General features: G+C 54.9%; 2 protein-coding genes across 5 annotated transcripts in view; one reads left to right on the forward strand and one right to left on the reverse strand.

The window, feature by feature from the left end:
• ACAN (aggrecan) overlaps positions 1-11,253 on the reverse strand; it is a 60,002-nt gene extending 48,749 nt beyond the window's left edge. For all 4 annotated transcript variants that reach the window (XM_045067232.1, XM_045067229.1, XM_045067230.1 and 1 more), the window contains exon 1: positions 11,138-11,253. The gene's annotated coding sequence lies outside the window, so the exon portion shown is untranslated. The remainder of the gene's footprint in view (positions 1-11,137) is intronic.
• The window catches only part of LOC123388109, a 110,542-nt gene continuing 98,255 nt past the window's right edge, over positions 862-13,148 (forward strand). The window contains exons 1-3 of the mRNA XM_045067218.1: positions 862-957; positions 11,045-11,159; positions 11,299-11,493. Of these exons, the coding sequence (XP_044923153.1) occupies positions 862-957; positions 11,045-11,159; positions 11,299-11,493 (406 nt within the window). The remainder of the gene's footprint in view (positions 958-11,044; positions 11,160-11,298; positions 11,494-13,148) is intronic.

Here is a 13,148-nt window from a genome sequence, read left to right on the forward strand (position 1 = left end):
CTTCCAGGTGGCAAAAAGCACAAGGCTATTCTTGGGTTCCCCACTTGGCTGGGGAGGCAGAGGTAGTCACGTGACCACCCCACCCATCTCTGCAAAAGGTCAGGTTCTCAGATCCCAGGAATGCCCGGGGATATTCATGATTAACAACTGTTCTGCTTGGAGGGCATTTGCTCCCTGCCAGGTAGCTTGGTTTAGTGATGTCATTTTAACCTCAACACCTGAGGGGATCCACAAACTCATGAGGTCAGAGACGTTATACCTGATTTACAGATATGGAAACTGAGGCATGCAAGACTAATCAGCTCCGGCAAGGTCACACAGCTGGAGAATTGGAGCCCATCCACCTGACCCCCCCCCTCCATGGGACAATGGCCTGGGAATAAAACATTGAAGACCATGGGCTGGACCCTCCATCACAAAAGAGAGACAGGATAGGGTCCCAGGCTCCAGGGAGGCCCCCAGGGGGAGAATCTGAGACGCCAGGCACACAGACGAGCTGGAGGGGAGATGCTGTTCAGTATGGATGGTGAAGGCCAAGAAGCCTTGCCCGCTGTGGTCTGCAGAGTCACGAAAGCCGGGAAACCCCTCTTGTTCTCTGTCCTAACCCCCTGGCCTGGCCCTCTTCCTCCAGGCCATAGGGAGTACCAGGACCCCACAGCTTGAAAAAGGTAAAGGAAACAAGATGACAGAAGGCTCACTGTCCGCGCTGAGTAGCCCAGTGATAGAATTTGAGGCTCCAAAGGTGGTAGAACCTAGAAATACAAATTAATTCCTAAAAGCAGCTGTTACCCCGGGATGCTCGAGTCATCATGAGCTACTAAGAGAAGCTAAGAAGAGGGTACTGGCGTGTGGAGAGCGGCCATGTCTCTCCGCAGCTGGGTCCCCTTGGTGGCAGAGCCCGAGCTGGCTCAGGTGGTGGCCGTGCTGACACTGCAGAGTCCCCGAGCCATGGCCAGGGTGAGATGGGGCTGCCGAGGGGGCCAGGACAGGCGGGGGCTGTTTTTAGACAAGGACCCAGTTCAGTGGGAGTTGGGTCCAAGTTCCAGCTCTGACACCATCCCCTGCCAGACCCTTAGCTAAGCCACACATGTTCTTTTTTTTTAAATTTATTTTAATGCCAGGATGGTGAACATAGTCTTATATTAGTCTCAGGTGCACAATATAGTGATTCAAGTCTTCCATACGACCCTCGGTGCTCATCACGACAAATTTCATTCTTCATCCCAGCCCCGATGTCCCCATGCCTGCTCCCACCTCTCCCCTGCCCACCACCAGTCTGTTCTCTACAGTTCAGAGTTTGTTTCTTGGGCATCCGGGTGGCTCAGTTGGTTAGGCGACTGCCTTCAGCTCAGGTCATGATCCCAGAGTCCTGGGATCGAGCCCCACATCGGGCTCCCTGCTCCATGGGGAGTTGGCTTCTCCCTCTGACCTTCTCCCCTCTCATGCTCTCTCCCCTTGTCTTTCTGTCAAATAAATAAATAAAATCTTAAAAAAAAAAGAGTTTGTTTTTTGGTTTGCCTTCATCATGCTTTCCCCCACCTTTTTCATTTTTGCTCATTTGTTTTGTTTCTTCAATTCCCCATAGGAGTGAGATCATATGGTATTCGTTCTTCTCTGATTGACTTACTTCGTTCAGCATTCTAGTGGACATACTCCTTTCTAGGGCCCAGTTTTCTGATCTCTGACAAGAGTAGAAAGTCCCATATCAGTGGCTTTCAAAAGACACAAAAGTACAGTTGTTCTGATCAAATCTGACTTGGGGGGACCCCTAAAATCACTGTTCCTCTCTACTTACCTCTATGGCCTCTGTGGGGCATCACAGACAATGGCCACAGACTCCCTGAAGACAGTTCGAAAAGTACTGGCCTTAAGTCATTTGTCGGGTTAGCACACTTTTACTGAGTACCTGCCCTGTGCTGAGCATTTTCTAGGTGTTGGGGATAGAAGAAGATCAAGACAGATCATCTGTGTGATGGGCACTTGTCCCATGCAATTTTGATTTGGTGGGGGCTAGGGCAGGGGGAGTCAGACAACCACCAAGGAAACCAACCAACCAGCACTCTTTAGACAGAGGCAAGTGACAAAGAAAGTGCAACACAGGATTGCTGGGACATGGGGGTGGGCGTGTCTATCTTCTTCAAATTAGGTGGTCCAGAAAGGCCTCCTGGAGGAGGTGACCTTTGGACCTGAATGAGCCAACCTTGCAAAGCCAAGTAGGAAGAGCTTCAGGCAGGAGAGATTAGGAGGACAAAGATCCTCAGGTGGGAATGAAGTGGAAGATGCTGGAGGGTGGTGGGTGAGGGGAAAGTGAATTGGGATGCCCAGGGGGGAGGGGAAACGGGCTCCTGAAGGCCTATGGGCCAAGGAAGAGAACTGGGCTGTCTTCCAAGGGTAGAAGGTCTGAGAGCCTCTGCCGTGCCCAGAGGGCTGAGAAGTGATGTGCAAATAACCTGAAAGATTTCCATAAGCTTCTAAGCATTGTCATCCATGCTATACTTGCAGTTACGAAGGAGGGAGCTGGATGAGTTACAGTTTTCCAGCCACAGAACGTTGTGGGGGCCTTATTTGACATATGTGAGTTTTGCTGACCCCTGTGGGGACCCCTGGAGCCCCTAAGACATTGAGATAGCAGCTGGGGCTCCTAGGTGGAAGCGTGGATGGGAGGGACCAGGTGGGCAGGGGATGCAGTAGGAAGTGAGGGTCTAAGCTTGTGCTAGGTCTTCCCATGGTTAATAAAGCTCATTCCACCTCCAAGCCAGCCCTACAGCGTTCTCCTCTCTCAGGACGGGGTGTGGAGACAACTTAAGCAATCAGATCCCCCCACACCAGGGGGACCCTCTCTGCTAAAAACATTCACAAAACGAGATCAACGGAAAGCCCCTGCAAGCTGGGCTTAGGGAGGGAGAATCACAGAATGAGGCTACTTTGAGGGGAAATTAACAGCCCAGAGAAGGGCGAAGAAGCCCCCCCCCTTGGAGGAACTGTGGGCAAGTGGGGTGCAGATGACACTCATGGGTGTAATGACAAGGACAGGGGACAGAGGCAAGCAATGCAGACACTGCTCTTCCTCGCTCAGCTCCAGGGGCAGGGGTCATTCATAGAAATAGTCCCGACACTGGTGCCCCCTGCAGTCACAGGGCCAGTAGAGCACACCGGGTTAGGCCTCTGGTCCAAGGTGGGGAGGGGGCTCCCATCCGCATCCCCCAGTGGACCATACCGAGTGCGCCACCTCCCTCCCATGTTTTCCAATCCGATTTCGTTCAATGAAACTAAAATAAGCATCCTGCATGGTCAACCTTTAAGAGAGGGTGGGAGGGAGGAAAGGGGAGGGAGGGGCCTGCTTGGCTCTGGGGCTGGAGAGGGCCTGCTGGATCAGTGACCCTGTTTGCGATTTAGGTTTTGAAGGGCTCCCCTGTCCCCAGGCTGCCCCTTGGGCCCTGGTGCAGCTGCCTCATTCCTGCCGCAGGATCAGAGCTGGCTGATTGCTTAGATCAGCATCTCTACAGACCCTCCATCCGCTCTAGAAAAGAAGAGCTCCCTGGAAAATTCAGTGTAAGAGACTCTCGGAGATTTCCAATATCCATCAGCATCTGGAGAATTCCTGCAGAACAGGGGTGCATTCTGTTCTGTTTGACCCCCGGGGATGAGGCCCTTTTTACATGAAATGTGCTTTGACCATCCCTGAAACAGTTGTTCTGGGGAACCCACTTCTGGGAACCCTGGCCAAATGTACTTTGATTCAGGGTCAAGGACAACTATGGTAAGGAAGCAGGGCCCCTGTCTCAGGCAGGAAGGAGGAGACAGAAGCAGGCTGTGACCTCCTCATTCTCCTAAAGGGCAAACTGGGGGCAGAGGCTGTAGTTCTGCCTGCATGGAGGGGAAGGCAGGTGACCCCAACAGGCAGGGCTATAAGAAAGTGGCTTAGAACTGAAGGCACCCAGAGAACTGCTTGGGGCTTTACACTAGGAGTTCAGAAGCTGGGTTGCATTAGGATCACCTTGGGTGTGTTTGAAAAGCACAAATTCCTACCCTGCCCCCCAAGCAGAATCTTTGCAGGTGCATTAGGATTTAGGCATACTTGTTTTCCCAAAGCTCCTCCAATGCTTTCAATTCTAGGGACAGAGTCTACTTCTGATGATGGCGTCTGGGACCCTTTTTCAGTGTCTTGTCAAGCTGACAGACGTCCATTACCTTCCTGAGTCATCCTAAAATCCAGGTGTTCCCCTGAGCCAGCTTGATAAGAGGTCAGAGGGAGGGTGGTTCAGGGGATGGGGAAGAAGGGAGCCCCTGAAGGGGAAGGTCAGGCCAAGGTCCAGGTTTGGTTGGGGGAAACCCCCTCCCTATGACCAAGGGGGGAGGTTGGGATAAGAAAGCCCAGGGGTTGTGAGGGAGAGGGGAGGCTGGGCTCCACATTGCCCTGGACATTTCTCTTATAAGGGCTTTCTTCTCCCAAGCATCCTGGGAACCAGCAAAGACCCTAGAGGCACAGAGTCAGAAGGTGGCCCTAGAGTAGACAGTGGGTGCCCAGGAGGAGGTCTGTCTATAGCTGGGTTCTTATGGGATGGCACAGTGTTTCTGTGAGCAGGCGCCTCCTTTTACTGGCTTGAATGTGACATGTGATGTGCAGGGAGGAGCCCCAGCAGCCCTGATGGGATCTGTGGCTCTGCTGAGAGCAGCCTGAACCCCTCTCTGGGGCTCAGGTGCCTCATCTGCATAATGAAGGAGGCGGGTGATTCAGTCCCCTGCGTCCCTTTCTGATTTAATGCTTCATGACTCTGAAAAGCAGATGCTCAGGGAAGCGTGGCAATTCTCAAATCCACCCCTATGGCTAGTGACTTTCAAGGAGGCCTTAATATATTCTAAGTTCAACTCTGTGTGGTCAAGCAAAGGCCTTGCTGTTCAGGTGGGAAAATGGATGCGCCCTGCACTGAGATAAGTATCCACATTCCTGATCCGGACTGGGTCCTCTTCTTGGCAGCTTGGGCTTTCTCCCTTCTGGTGTCTCACCCACACCTCCAGCTCCCAGGGGGGCTCCCTCCTCCCGGTTAGCACAACTCAGCTGCTATGACTGAAGTACCCTCTAGAGGGCGCTGCTGTCAGCGCTGTGACCTGAGCCAGGCGCCCAACGGGAAACACAGGGCCCCCGCTGCTTCCGCCCGGCTTGGGATGGAGGCGTGGCCAAGTGGAGGGCCGCCCATCTGAGTATTGGTGCTCTTCTTGTCAAGCATCCAAAGGAACTTAGAGGGTGAGGGTCTGCTCATTCATCCATTCGGCCTGCCTGCGTGTGCCAGGCCCTGGGTTAGGTGTAGCGCACACCAGATACGAAAGATGCCTGCTTAGGCCTCACAGGTGCTCCTCCCATCCCCACAAGTCACCTTCCCAGAAGTAATTTCTCCCTGGATCTTGCTCTGTGAAGACAGGCCTTAGGATGCCCATTTTACAGAGAAGAAAACCGAGCCTCAGGGAGGCAAAGCGATATACCCACGTCATGCAGCCAGGCAGTGCCCAACTCAAGTGGCTGCAAGCCCAGCTTCTCCCACTGCCCAACTGTAGGATGCGTTCTCCCTGGAGCACACACCCTCCCCCTTGCTGGGAGCTGTGTGGGGGTGGGGGAAGGTGGTGACCCACATGCCACCCCCCCACCAGAACGCACTACTGTGGCAATAGTGCCCTGAACAGCAAACTTCTTTGGTCTCGCTATCCCACGTCCACACCTGCTGGTGTGATTTTCCAGAGCGGGACCTCGAAAAGCCTCCAAGACAATAATAGCAGTTGCTATTTTATTGTTGGTCTATTTTGTGCCAAGTCCCTTATTCGCTTTATCTTGAACCCCCTCAACCATCAGAGAAGCCTCATTTCACAGATGTGGAAAGTGAGGCTCAGAGAGGGTAATTGACTTGCCCAAGGGCACACAGCTGGGATTTCAACCTATGACGGGGCTGCCAAAGTCCACGTTCTTTCTGCTTTACCACTGGGGCCTGGCTTCTTGTTTTCTTTTGTTGCCGGCTCTTCACCGCCTGCCAACCCCTCCCTTCTTGCCCTCCTACCCCCAGTCTTCTTGCTGGTTCACACAGCATGCTTTGGTGCCATAGCTAAATGAAGCTCTGGAATAGGACTTCTCGATCTTGGCATTATTGACATTTTGGGCTGGATCATTCTCTACTGGTAGGAGGAAAGTGCTATCCTGGGCATTTTCAGATGGTTACAGCATCCCTGGTCTCTACCCACTAGACACGAGTACGTCACCCCCTCCCCATGGCGACAACAAAAAATCTCCCCACATAAGGTCAGATGGTCTCTGGAGAGCAAAAGAACTCCCCAGTTGAGAGCTGCTGCTTTATAGGAATGTGGGGTCGGGGTCAAGTTGATTATAGCCCGTCCTCCTCAATAGACTAAGAGCGGCTGGAGGGCAGGAAGAGCTAATTGTTTACCCACACCTAGTGCAGTGCCTGTAACATGTAGCAAGTAGTACAGCAGGAAGAATGAATGAATGCTTTCCATGGATATGGTATGTTTCAGGGTGAGGGCCTGAAGGCCTAAGTTTCCATCCACAGCTTCACTGGTCTGTTCTGGGCTAGCCTGGGGCAAGCACTTTTCCCCTTCTGGGCCTCCATTCCCCTTGTGATGTCTTACAGGAGGATCATCACAGGCCACAAAGGTCCTGGACATCCATGGTCTGGGAACCACGATATTCCAGCTCAGAGGCCCAGAGTCTGGGGGCTGAGGAGGGGTTGTCCGCCAGGCTGGACATTACACCTCTGTCTAGTTCTCAGTTTCTCCTTCGGACCCTTGCTCCTCAAGCCAAATCCATCACACAGAGACGAACAAGCCCTCCCATCCCCAAAAGCGGCCTGATGCAGGAGAGGAGGCTCCTTTTTTTGGGTGTGTGTCTTAGAAGGGAAAACACGTAACCTCAAAGGTAACCAAATATCCAGATCGTGAGGGCTAGCATCGCACACCCCAAACCCACCTATTCATGAGCTTAACAAAAAGCTTCTTTAGGATACACTGTAAGGCCATTGAGAGGGAGAAAAGTCGCCTCTCACAAGCCCAGGCCAGCCCGCAGGGCCCGCCCTCCTAGCGTGCACTCACACACACACACACACACACACACACTCAGCCGCTTACAAGGAGGCTCTGAGTTTTTAAAAGTAAACTCCACGGTTTCCGTTCTTGCCCTGGATTCAACTTTTGAAAAAAGGAACCGTTTTCCCGTTCTCCCTCCAAATTCCCCCTCTCTCTGGTCCTCCCTGTGCCTCACTCCCGCTCTCCCTCTCTAACCCTGCCCCTGCCCTGCACCCCCCCCCCCGCCCCCGCCCCCCCCCCAGCTGCTCCTCCCCTACAATGTTGACTCCATTTCCAACCACGCCCAGGGGCCCAGGCCTCCTCTCAGGGATGGGGGTGTCCTATCTGGTCTGGGGGAAGAAAAGCAGCCGGGGGAGATGCCACAACCCCCTTCCACTCCATAGAACAGAGCTTTCTCGAGGAAGGAGGGCAGGACTGATGCTCCCATCAAGGTCCCCAGCATGGCCAAGAGGCCCACCTGGTGACAGCAGAAGAGGAGGGCTCCTATTTAAAGATGTTCTCCCTCCCATAGGGGTGCCTGGGTGGCTCAGTGGGTTGGACGTTTGACTCTTGATTTCAGCTCAGGTCATGATCTCGGGGTCCTGGAATCAAGCCCCGAGAGAGGCTCCACGCCCAGCAGAGTCTGCTTGTCCCTCTCCCTCGGCTTCTCCCCTGCTCACTCACACACACGTGAGCACGCTCTCTCGCTCTTTAAAAATAAATAAATAAAATCTTAAAAAAAGATGTATCCACCCATAGACTCCCTTTCCCGGTGGGGGGGGGGCATTGGCCCTGTCACGCCTCCTGCTCCACTCGCAAGCAGGACTCATTGCTTCCTCTCTGTCTGCGTCTGGGTCCTCTTCCTTGAACTTGCCTTTCACTACTACCCGCCCCCCGACTTCTACCCCTGCTGCTCCCACTCCCGAGACGTTTACAGGTCCAGTCCAGGTGTTAGCATAGGGACAACAAGGAGGCCCCAGCACCTGTCAGCTGGAACCACGAGGCAGGAATTTCTCAGAGACAAAAACATTATCAGGATCGGTGTCTTTCAAACTTTTTTGACTGCAACCCGCAGTAAGAAATTCATCCTATAAACATCAAATTTGTATATATTGTGTATATATCTATGTATTATAATCACATAGACACTTATTTAGGATTGCCAAATATAAAACAGAAATAGAAGTTTCTGGAAACAATACTTACTTTTATTACGTGGGAGACACTATGAAATTACTCTTTCCTATGTCATTCCACCCCCCTAAATCGGTTTTACAACCTGCAGATGGAGATACTCAGTGCTAGATGTGTCCGCTGGAGCAGGGACAAAGAGCGAGGCTCCAAGCAGGGGCCCATGGGCCTCCCCTGGCTCAGCTGAGGCCCTCCTCAGGCCCAACAAGAAGGGGCTTGGAAGGGACTGGGTTCTAGGAGCCAGCATGAAAAAGATCCACATGAAAAGTTAGGACAAATAGTCTTTTACTACTACAGAATATTCTCAATTAATACTCTCCTGAACTTACAGTTTGTGACCCCAAGGGGGCCTAGAAGCCGCTAGAGGAGAGGAATTAAGGTTTCTGGTGCCTGCTGAGAGCCAGACAAGGCCCTCTTCAAAAGTGGCTGAGTTGGGATTCAAACCCAGGTCTGCCCTGCTGGGCAGGCTCCCCCCCACCCCTGTGGCTCTCCCCCACCATCCCAGGAGTCAGGGCTCTCTTGGAGCTCCCTCTCCAACTGGGGAGTTGGACATCTGTTCTGGGCATGTGGGGATGGAGGACCCCCCCCCATTCAGCATGCAGGGGTGCGGCTGCCTGGCATGTGGGTGTGTGGGAGATGGGGAGCAGGGGCAAAGCCTGTGTGTGGGAGTGAGAAGGGGCCTGGAGTCAGGTGTGGCTCCAATAGCACACAGTTCCGCCACTCAAGTCGCAGAGACTCCCTGAAGATACGTAATAATATTTCTATCATCTCCCCCTCTGGATTCTTTACTCCTATAAATTTTTTAAAGATTTTATTTGTTTTTATTTGACAGAGAGAGAGAGACAGTGAGAGAGGGAACAAAAGCAGGGGGAGTGGGTGAGGGAGAAGCAGGCTTTCCACCGAGCAGGGAGCCAGATGCAGGGCTCGATCCCAGGACCCTGAGATCATGACCTGAGCTGAAGGCAGATGCTTAACAACTGAGCCACCCAGGTGCCCCTCTTTATTCCTATATTGAAAGAAGGGCTTTCAAATTATAAAGACTCCCAATTTAAGTAAGATTTTCCTAGAAAATTCTAGGAAAAGAAAAATATCTACTTAGAATTAAAATTAGTGATAATAATAATAAATGGTATCAGTTCTGGAGTACTTGCTTGCGTAACCACAGCAACTGTTTTATGGCCAGCAATGGCCAGACCAGCAATGGCCAGCACTGGGCACAGAGTTACTAGGTGGCACTCAGTAGTTACCGGAGAATGAATGAAGGGACCCAGGGACACGCTGGAAATTGCACATACATGCATCTCATTTGTATTTGTACCCAATTTGATGTAACCCGAAAAATGCCAGCATTTCCCTGAGAGATATTTTCTTTCTTTTCATAATTCCTTCTTCCAAAACTTTTGAAATTGGAGGGATCCTTGCTTCTGGGTGTAGAGACACCTCCTCCTTCAGGTTTTCTCCCTGATTGCCCTTCTGTTCTTGGGCAGTCTCTTCCAGGTTCAGTGATGGCCAGGCCAGCGCTCCTAGACTGATCCCAAGCCCCGCCTAACCCGCTCTGCCCAGGGGTACAGACGATCTTCCCCTTGGCAACCCAGAGGCAAGGAAGGAACTAGGACTGGAGCCCAGACTTCTGGATTCTTAAATCAGGGCAAGCAACCGACTAGAGCCTCAGAAAATCCTGATTCTAGTCCTGCCCTTCCCCTAAGTCAGGTGTGACCTTTAGAAAGTCATCACACCTTTCCGGATTCACTTTCTTTTGAATATCTTTCCAAGGTCCAGGGTTCCCCCAAACTGACAGATACCCACCCACCGCAGTGTCCGGGACCTGAAACACCTCGCTAACCCATTCAGCTCTCCATCCTACTTCCTTTTCTCTTGGCAGCCCACTCCTGACAGAATTGGAATGTACACACCAAGCAAAATGCTGGGACCTGGGGATCCTTAGCGGTGAGACCCTACAAGAATCCTACCAGAGCCCTGCTCACGACTGCAAGGAGCAGAATGATGGAAAAGTTTGGGTTGGAGTCTTCCAACAGGAGACAAGCCCCTCCCACCGTCACCCCACAGTTTGCTCTGGCTTGGAATGCAGATTCGGTAAAGGACAACCATCCACCCAAACCCCGGGGTTTGAAAGACTCCACCGTGGTGGGCTTCCACTGCAGAGGAACCCAGAGAAGGCAAAGCTGTCCCTGGTCATGTGTCCTCATTTCCCCTCCTCTTCCTTGAGAGATGCCCCTACCTAGTGGCCCGGTCCGAGTTTGTCTCCCTCGCTGGCAGCTCAGTGGCCCTGGGTTCTGCCAGTTCCCCTCTTTCCCCCGTCCCTGAGCTCCTGGAGTAGGCCAAGTGGCCAAGGAAGTGGGAGCAGCGGGTTCTCTCAGCCCCTGCTTGGGCACCTGCCTTGTACCCGACACACTGCCCATGCCCAGCCACCCTGCCCAAGGGCCTCATCCTTCCCACGGACAGTCCAGGCCAAGGCTCGGAACCATGAAGCAACTCCTCCAGCTCAAGGGTAGCCCAGGGGATCTGAACCCACATTTCCCCGACTCCAAAGCCGCTCGTCTGTCCACCGAAGCGCGTTCCAGACTCTAGGACTTGCAAACACATGGGAGTCGGGAGTAAAAGCTCCCCTGTTCTCTGTTCCTTAATTTCGGGGGACCAGCAGACAACAGCCCCTCGTCACGTGTTCCTTCGCCCCATGCACGCTGCGTCTGCAACAGCACGAAAGTTTGCTCAACTCCGCGGGCGGACGCGGCGGTCGGGAAGCCGCAGCGCACGCCTCCCCCCGCAGGGGACACTGAGGCAGCGCAGCCCCCGCGCGCGGAGTGGCCAGCGGCCGGGGGACCCCGGGAGAGCCTCTCCCCGGAGGGAAGGGGACAGTTACCTTGAAGAGTTGGACGCCCTTCGTAAGAACTTCGGTGCCACACAGCTGGCGGGGCGGCCGGGGTCTCGCGGGGCCGGGAGGCCCGGGGCTGGCGGCGCCGCGGGGGAGACGCTCTGCGCGCGCGCCGCGCACCCCTCCTGCCGCGGGCGTCCTGTCCGCAGGTCCCCTCAGGCGGCGGCCGCGGCGGCAGCGGCTGGGTTGCGGAGTCCCGGCTGGCCGAGGCAAGGGCCGCTGCAAGGTGCCCGGAGCCCCTGGCGCCCGCGTCAGATGCCGGCCGGCGAGCGCGCGGAAGGAGAGACCTGGAGCGGCGCGGGCGCGTCCTCAGCTCTGCGAGCCCCCTCTCGAGCGGCGGGGAGGTAGGTGGGCGGGCGGGCGGGCATGGCGCGTGGTGACACATACATAGGGGCGGGCGGGGGAGGGGAGGGCGGTGGCGGGGGGGGGCGACGCGGAGGGAAACCCCACCCCCGGGGGACCCGAGGGGCGGCCGGCGGGGGAGGGGAGGGCGGAGGCGTCTGGAGCGCGCTGGACCCCGGCTCCGGACCGGCGCGCCGCGGGGGAAGCCGCCCGGGGCGCAGGGCGCGAGAGGAGCCGGCAGCCCCTGGGCCCGCGGGAGGCAGCGGCGCGGGAAGGGCTGCAATGCGGTCGGCGGCTCCGCAGTCCGAGGGGCCCCGGAGGGCTGCGCCGGCACCCGCGCGGGGACCCGCGCCTGCATCCGCGCCGGCACCCGCGCCCGTGCCCGCACCCGCGCCTGCGGTGGCCGGACGGGGCTCCCCGGCGACCCGCGCTGGGTGTGCGGCCGACGCCCGGCGGGAAGCGAGAGGGCACGGGCGGCCCCCTGCTCCCGGGCCACGGTTTGGAAGGACCCTCGGGAGGAACTGGCTGAAAGTTTTTGGGGATGGGGTGCGCCGGGATGGCAGGGAAGACGGGGAGAGAGGAGGTTTTAGGGGACCGCGGGGAGGCGTGCTGGGGACGGGGAGCCAGTCTCAGGGCAAAAGGCTGAGTGAGGGTCTCTTCAAAGTCCCGGAGAGGCCAAGGACATCTCTCGAACGAAGCAGGAATTCTCCAGGACTTCTGGAGCTCCAGAGACCACCCTCTTTAATAATATTTTTCCCAGCCGAAAGAATAAGAGAACCAAAAGCGTTTGAACACCTTCCGTGAGCTGGTTGCTTAACATACATTAATATCTCACTTAATTTCCCCAAAAGCCCAATGAGGTAAATATTAGGATTCCCCCACACACCCCAAAGATGTGAAAACGGAGGCTCAGAGAGTGAGGGTGTTACCTATTTAAGGCGGAGTCTGAATTCAAGCCCAAAGTCATGCTTTCTCTGCTACACAGGCTGCTGGTTTAGCTACAGCAGTTCTGGGGGGACCCGGGCTGGTTGGTGGTCTTCAGAGTCCTTATGGAGGAAGGCGGTCGGGCTTGATGCTAAGATTTAGTGGCCCAGGTCGGTGTGGTAGAAGCGGCTTGACCCCCTCACTGGGCATGGACTGAATGAGAAAGAGCAAGAAGCCGGGTCTCTGTGGGCTGTCCATTACAGAGATAATAGACTAAGCTTTTTCTTGATTAAAAGGCATGGAAGTGCCTCCGGTTCCCAGAGGTGATAACTCTGGAATTGTGTGGGTGTTTTGCTGGCCATCTCTGCTAGGGGGCAGGACTGGCCCTGGCCCAGCACCTTCTCCTGCCGGTTGTCTGCACTGGGCAGTGAAGCCTGGGGAGGGCATAGTTCCCACTCCACCCGTTGGTGCCCAGGAGCTGTGGCTGAGGTGTTCCACTGGTGGGCAGTTCTTGGCTTCACTGTTGTTCTACCTGAATCTTTTGGTTCCTCCTGGTCAGGTCTCCAAGTTACGGAGCACCTTGGGCCCTTCTGACATGATGGTGACCAGAGAGCCCCTCAGGGGGAAACAGTATTTTGTCCCTCAGACAAGGAAGTGGGATGAAATCTTACTAGTTACTGGCCCCCAGTGCCTGGATCAGGGGAAATGACTCTTCTAGAAAAAATTCCTTAGA

Source organism: Mustela putorius, unplaced genomic scaffold, assembly GCF_011764305.1.
Source record: "Mustela putorius furo isolate JIRA1106 unplaced genomic scaffold, ASM1176430v1.1 tig00003875_pilon_pilon_pilon, whole genome shotgun sequence".
Lineage (NCBI taxonomy): Eukaryota > Metazoa > Chordata > Mammalia > Carnivora > Mustelidae > Mustela > Mustela putorius.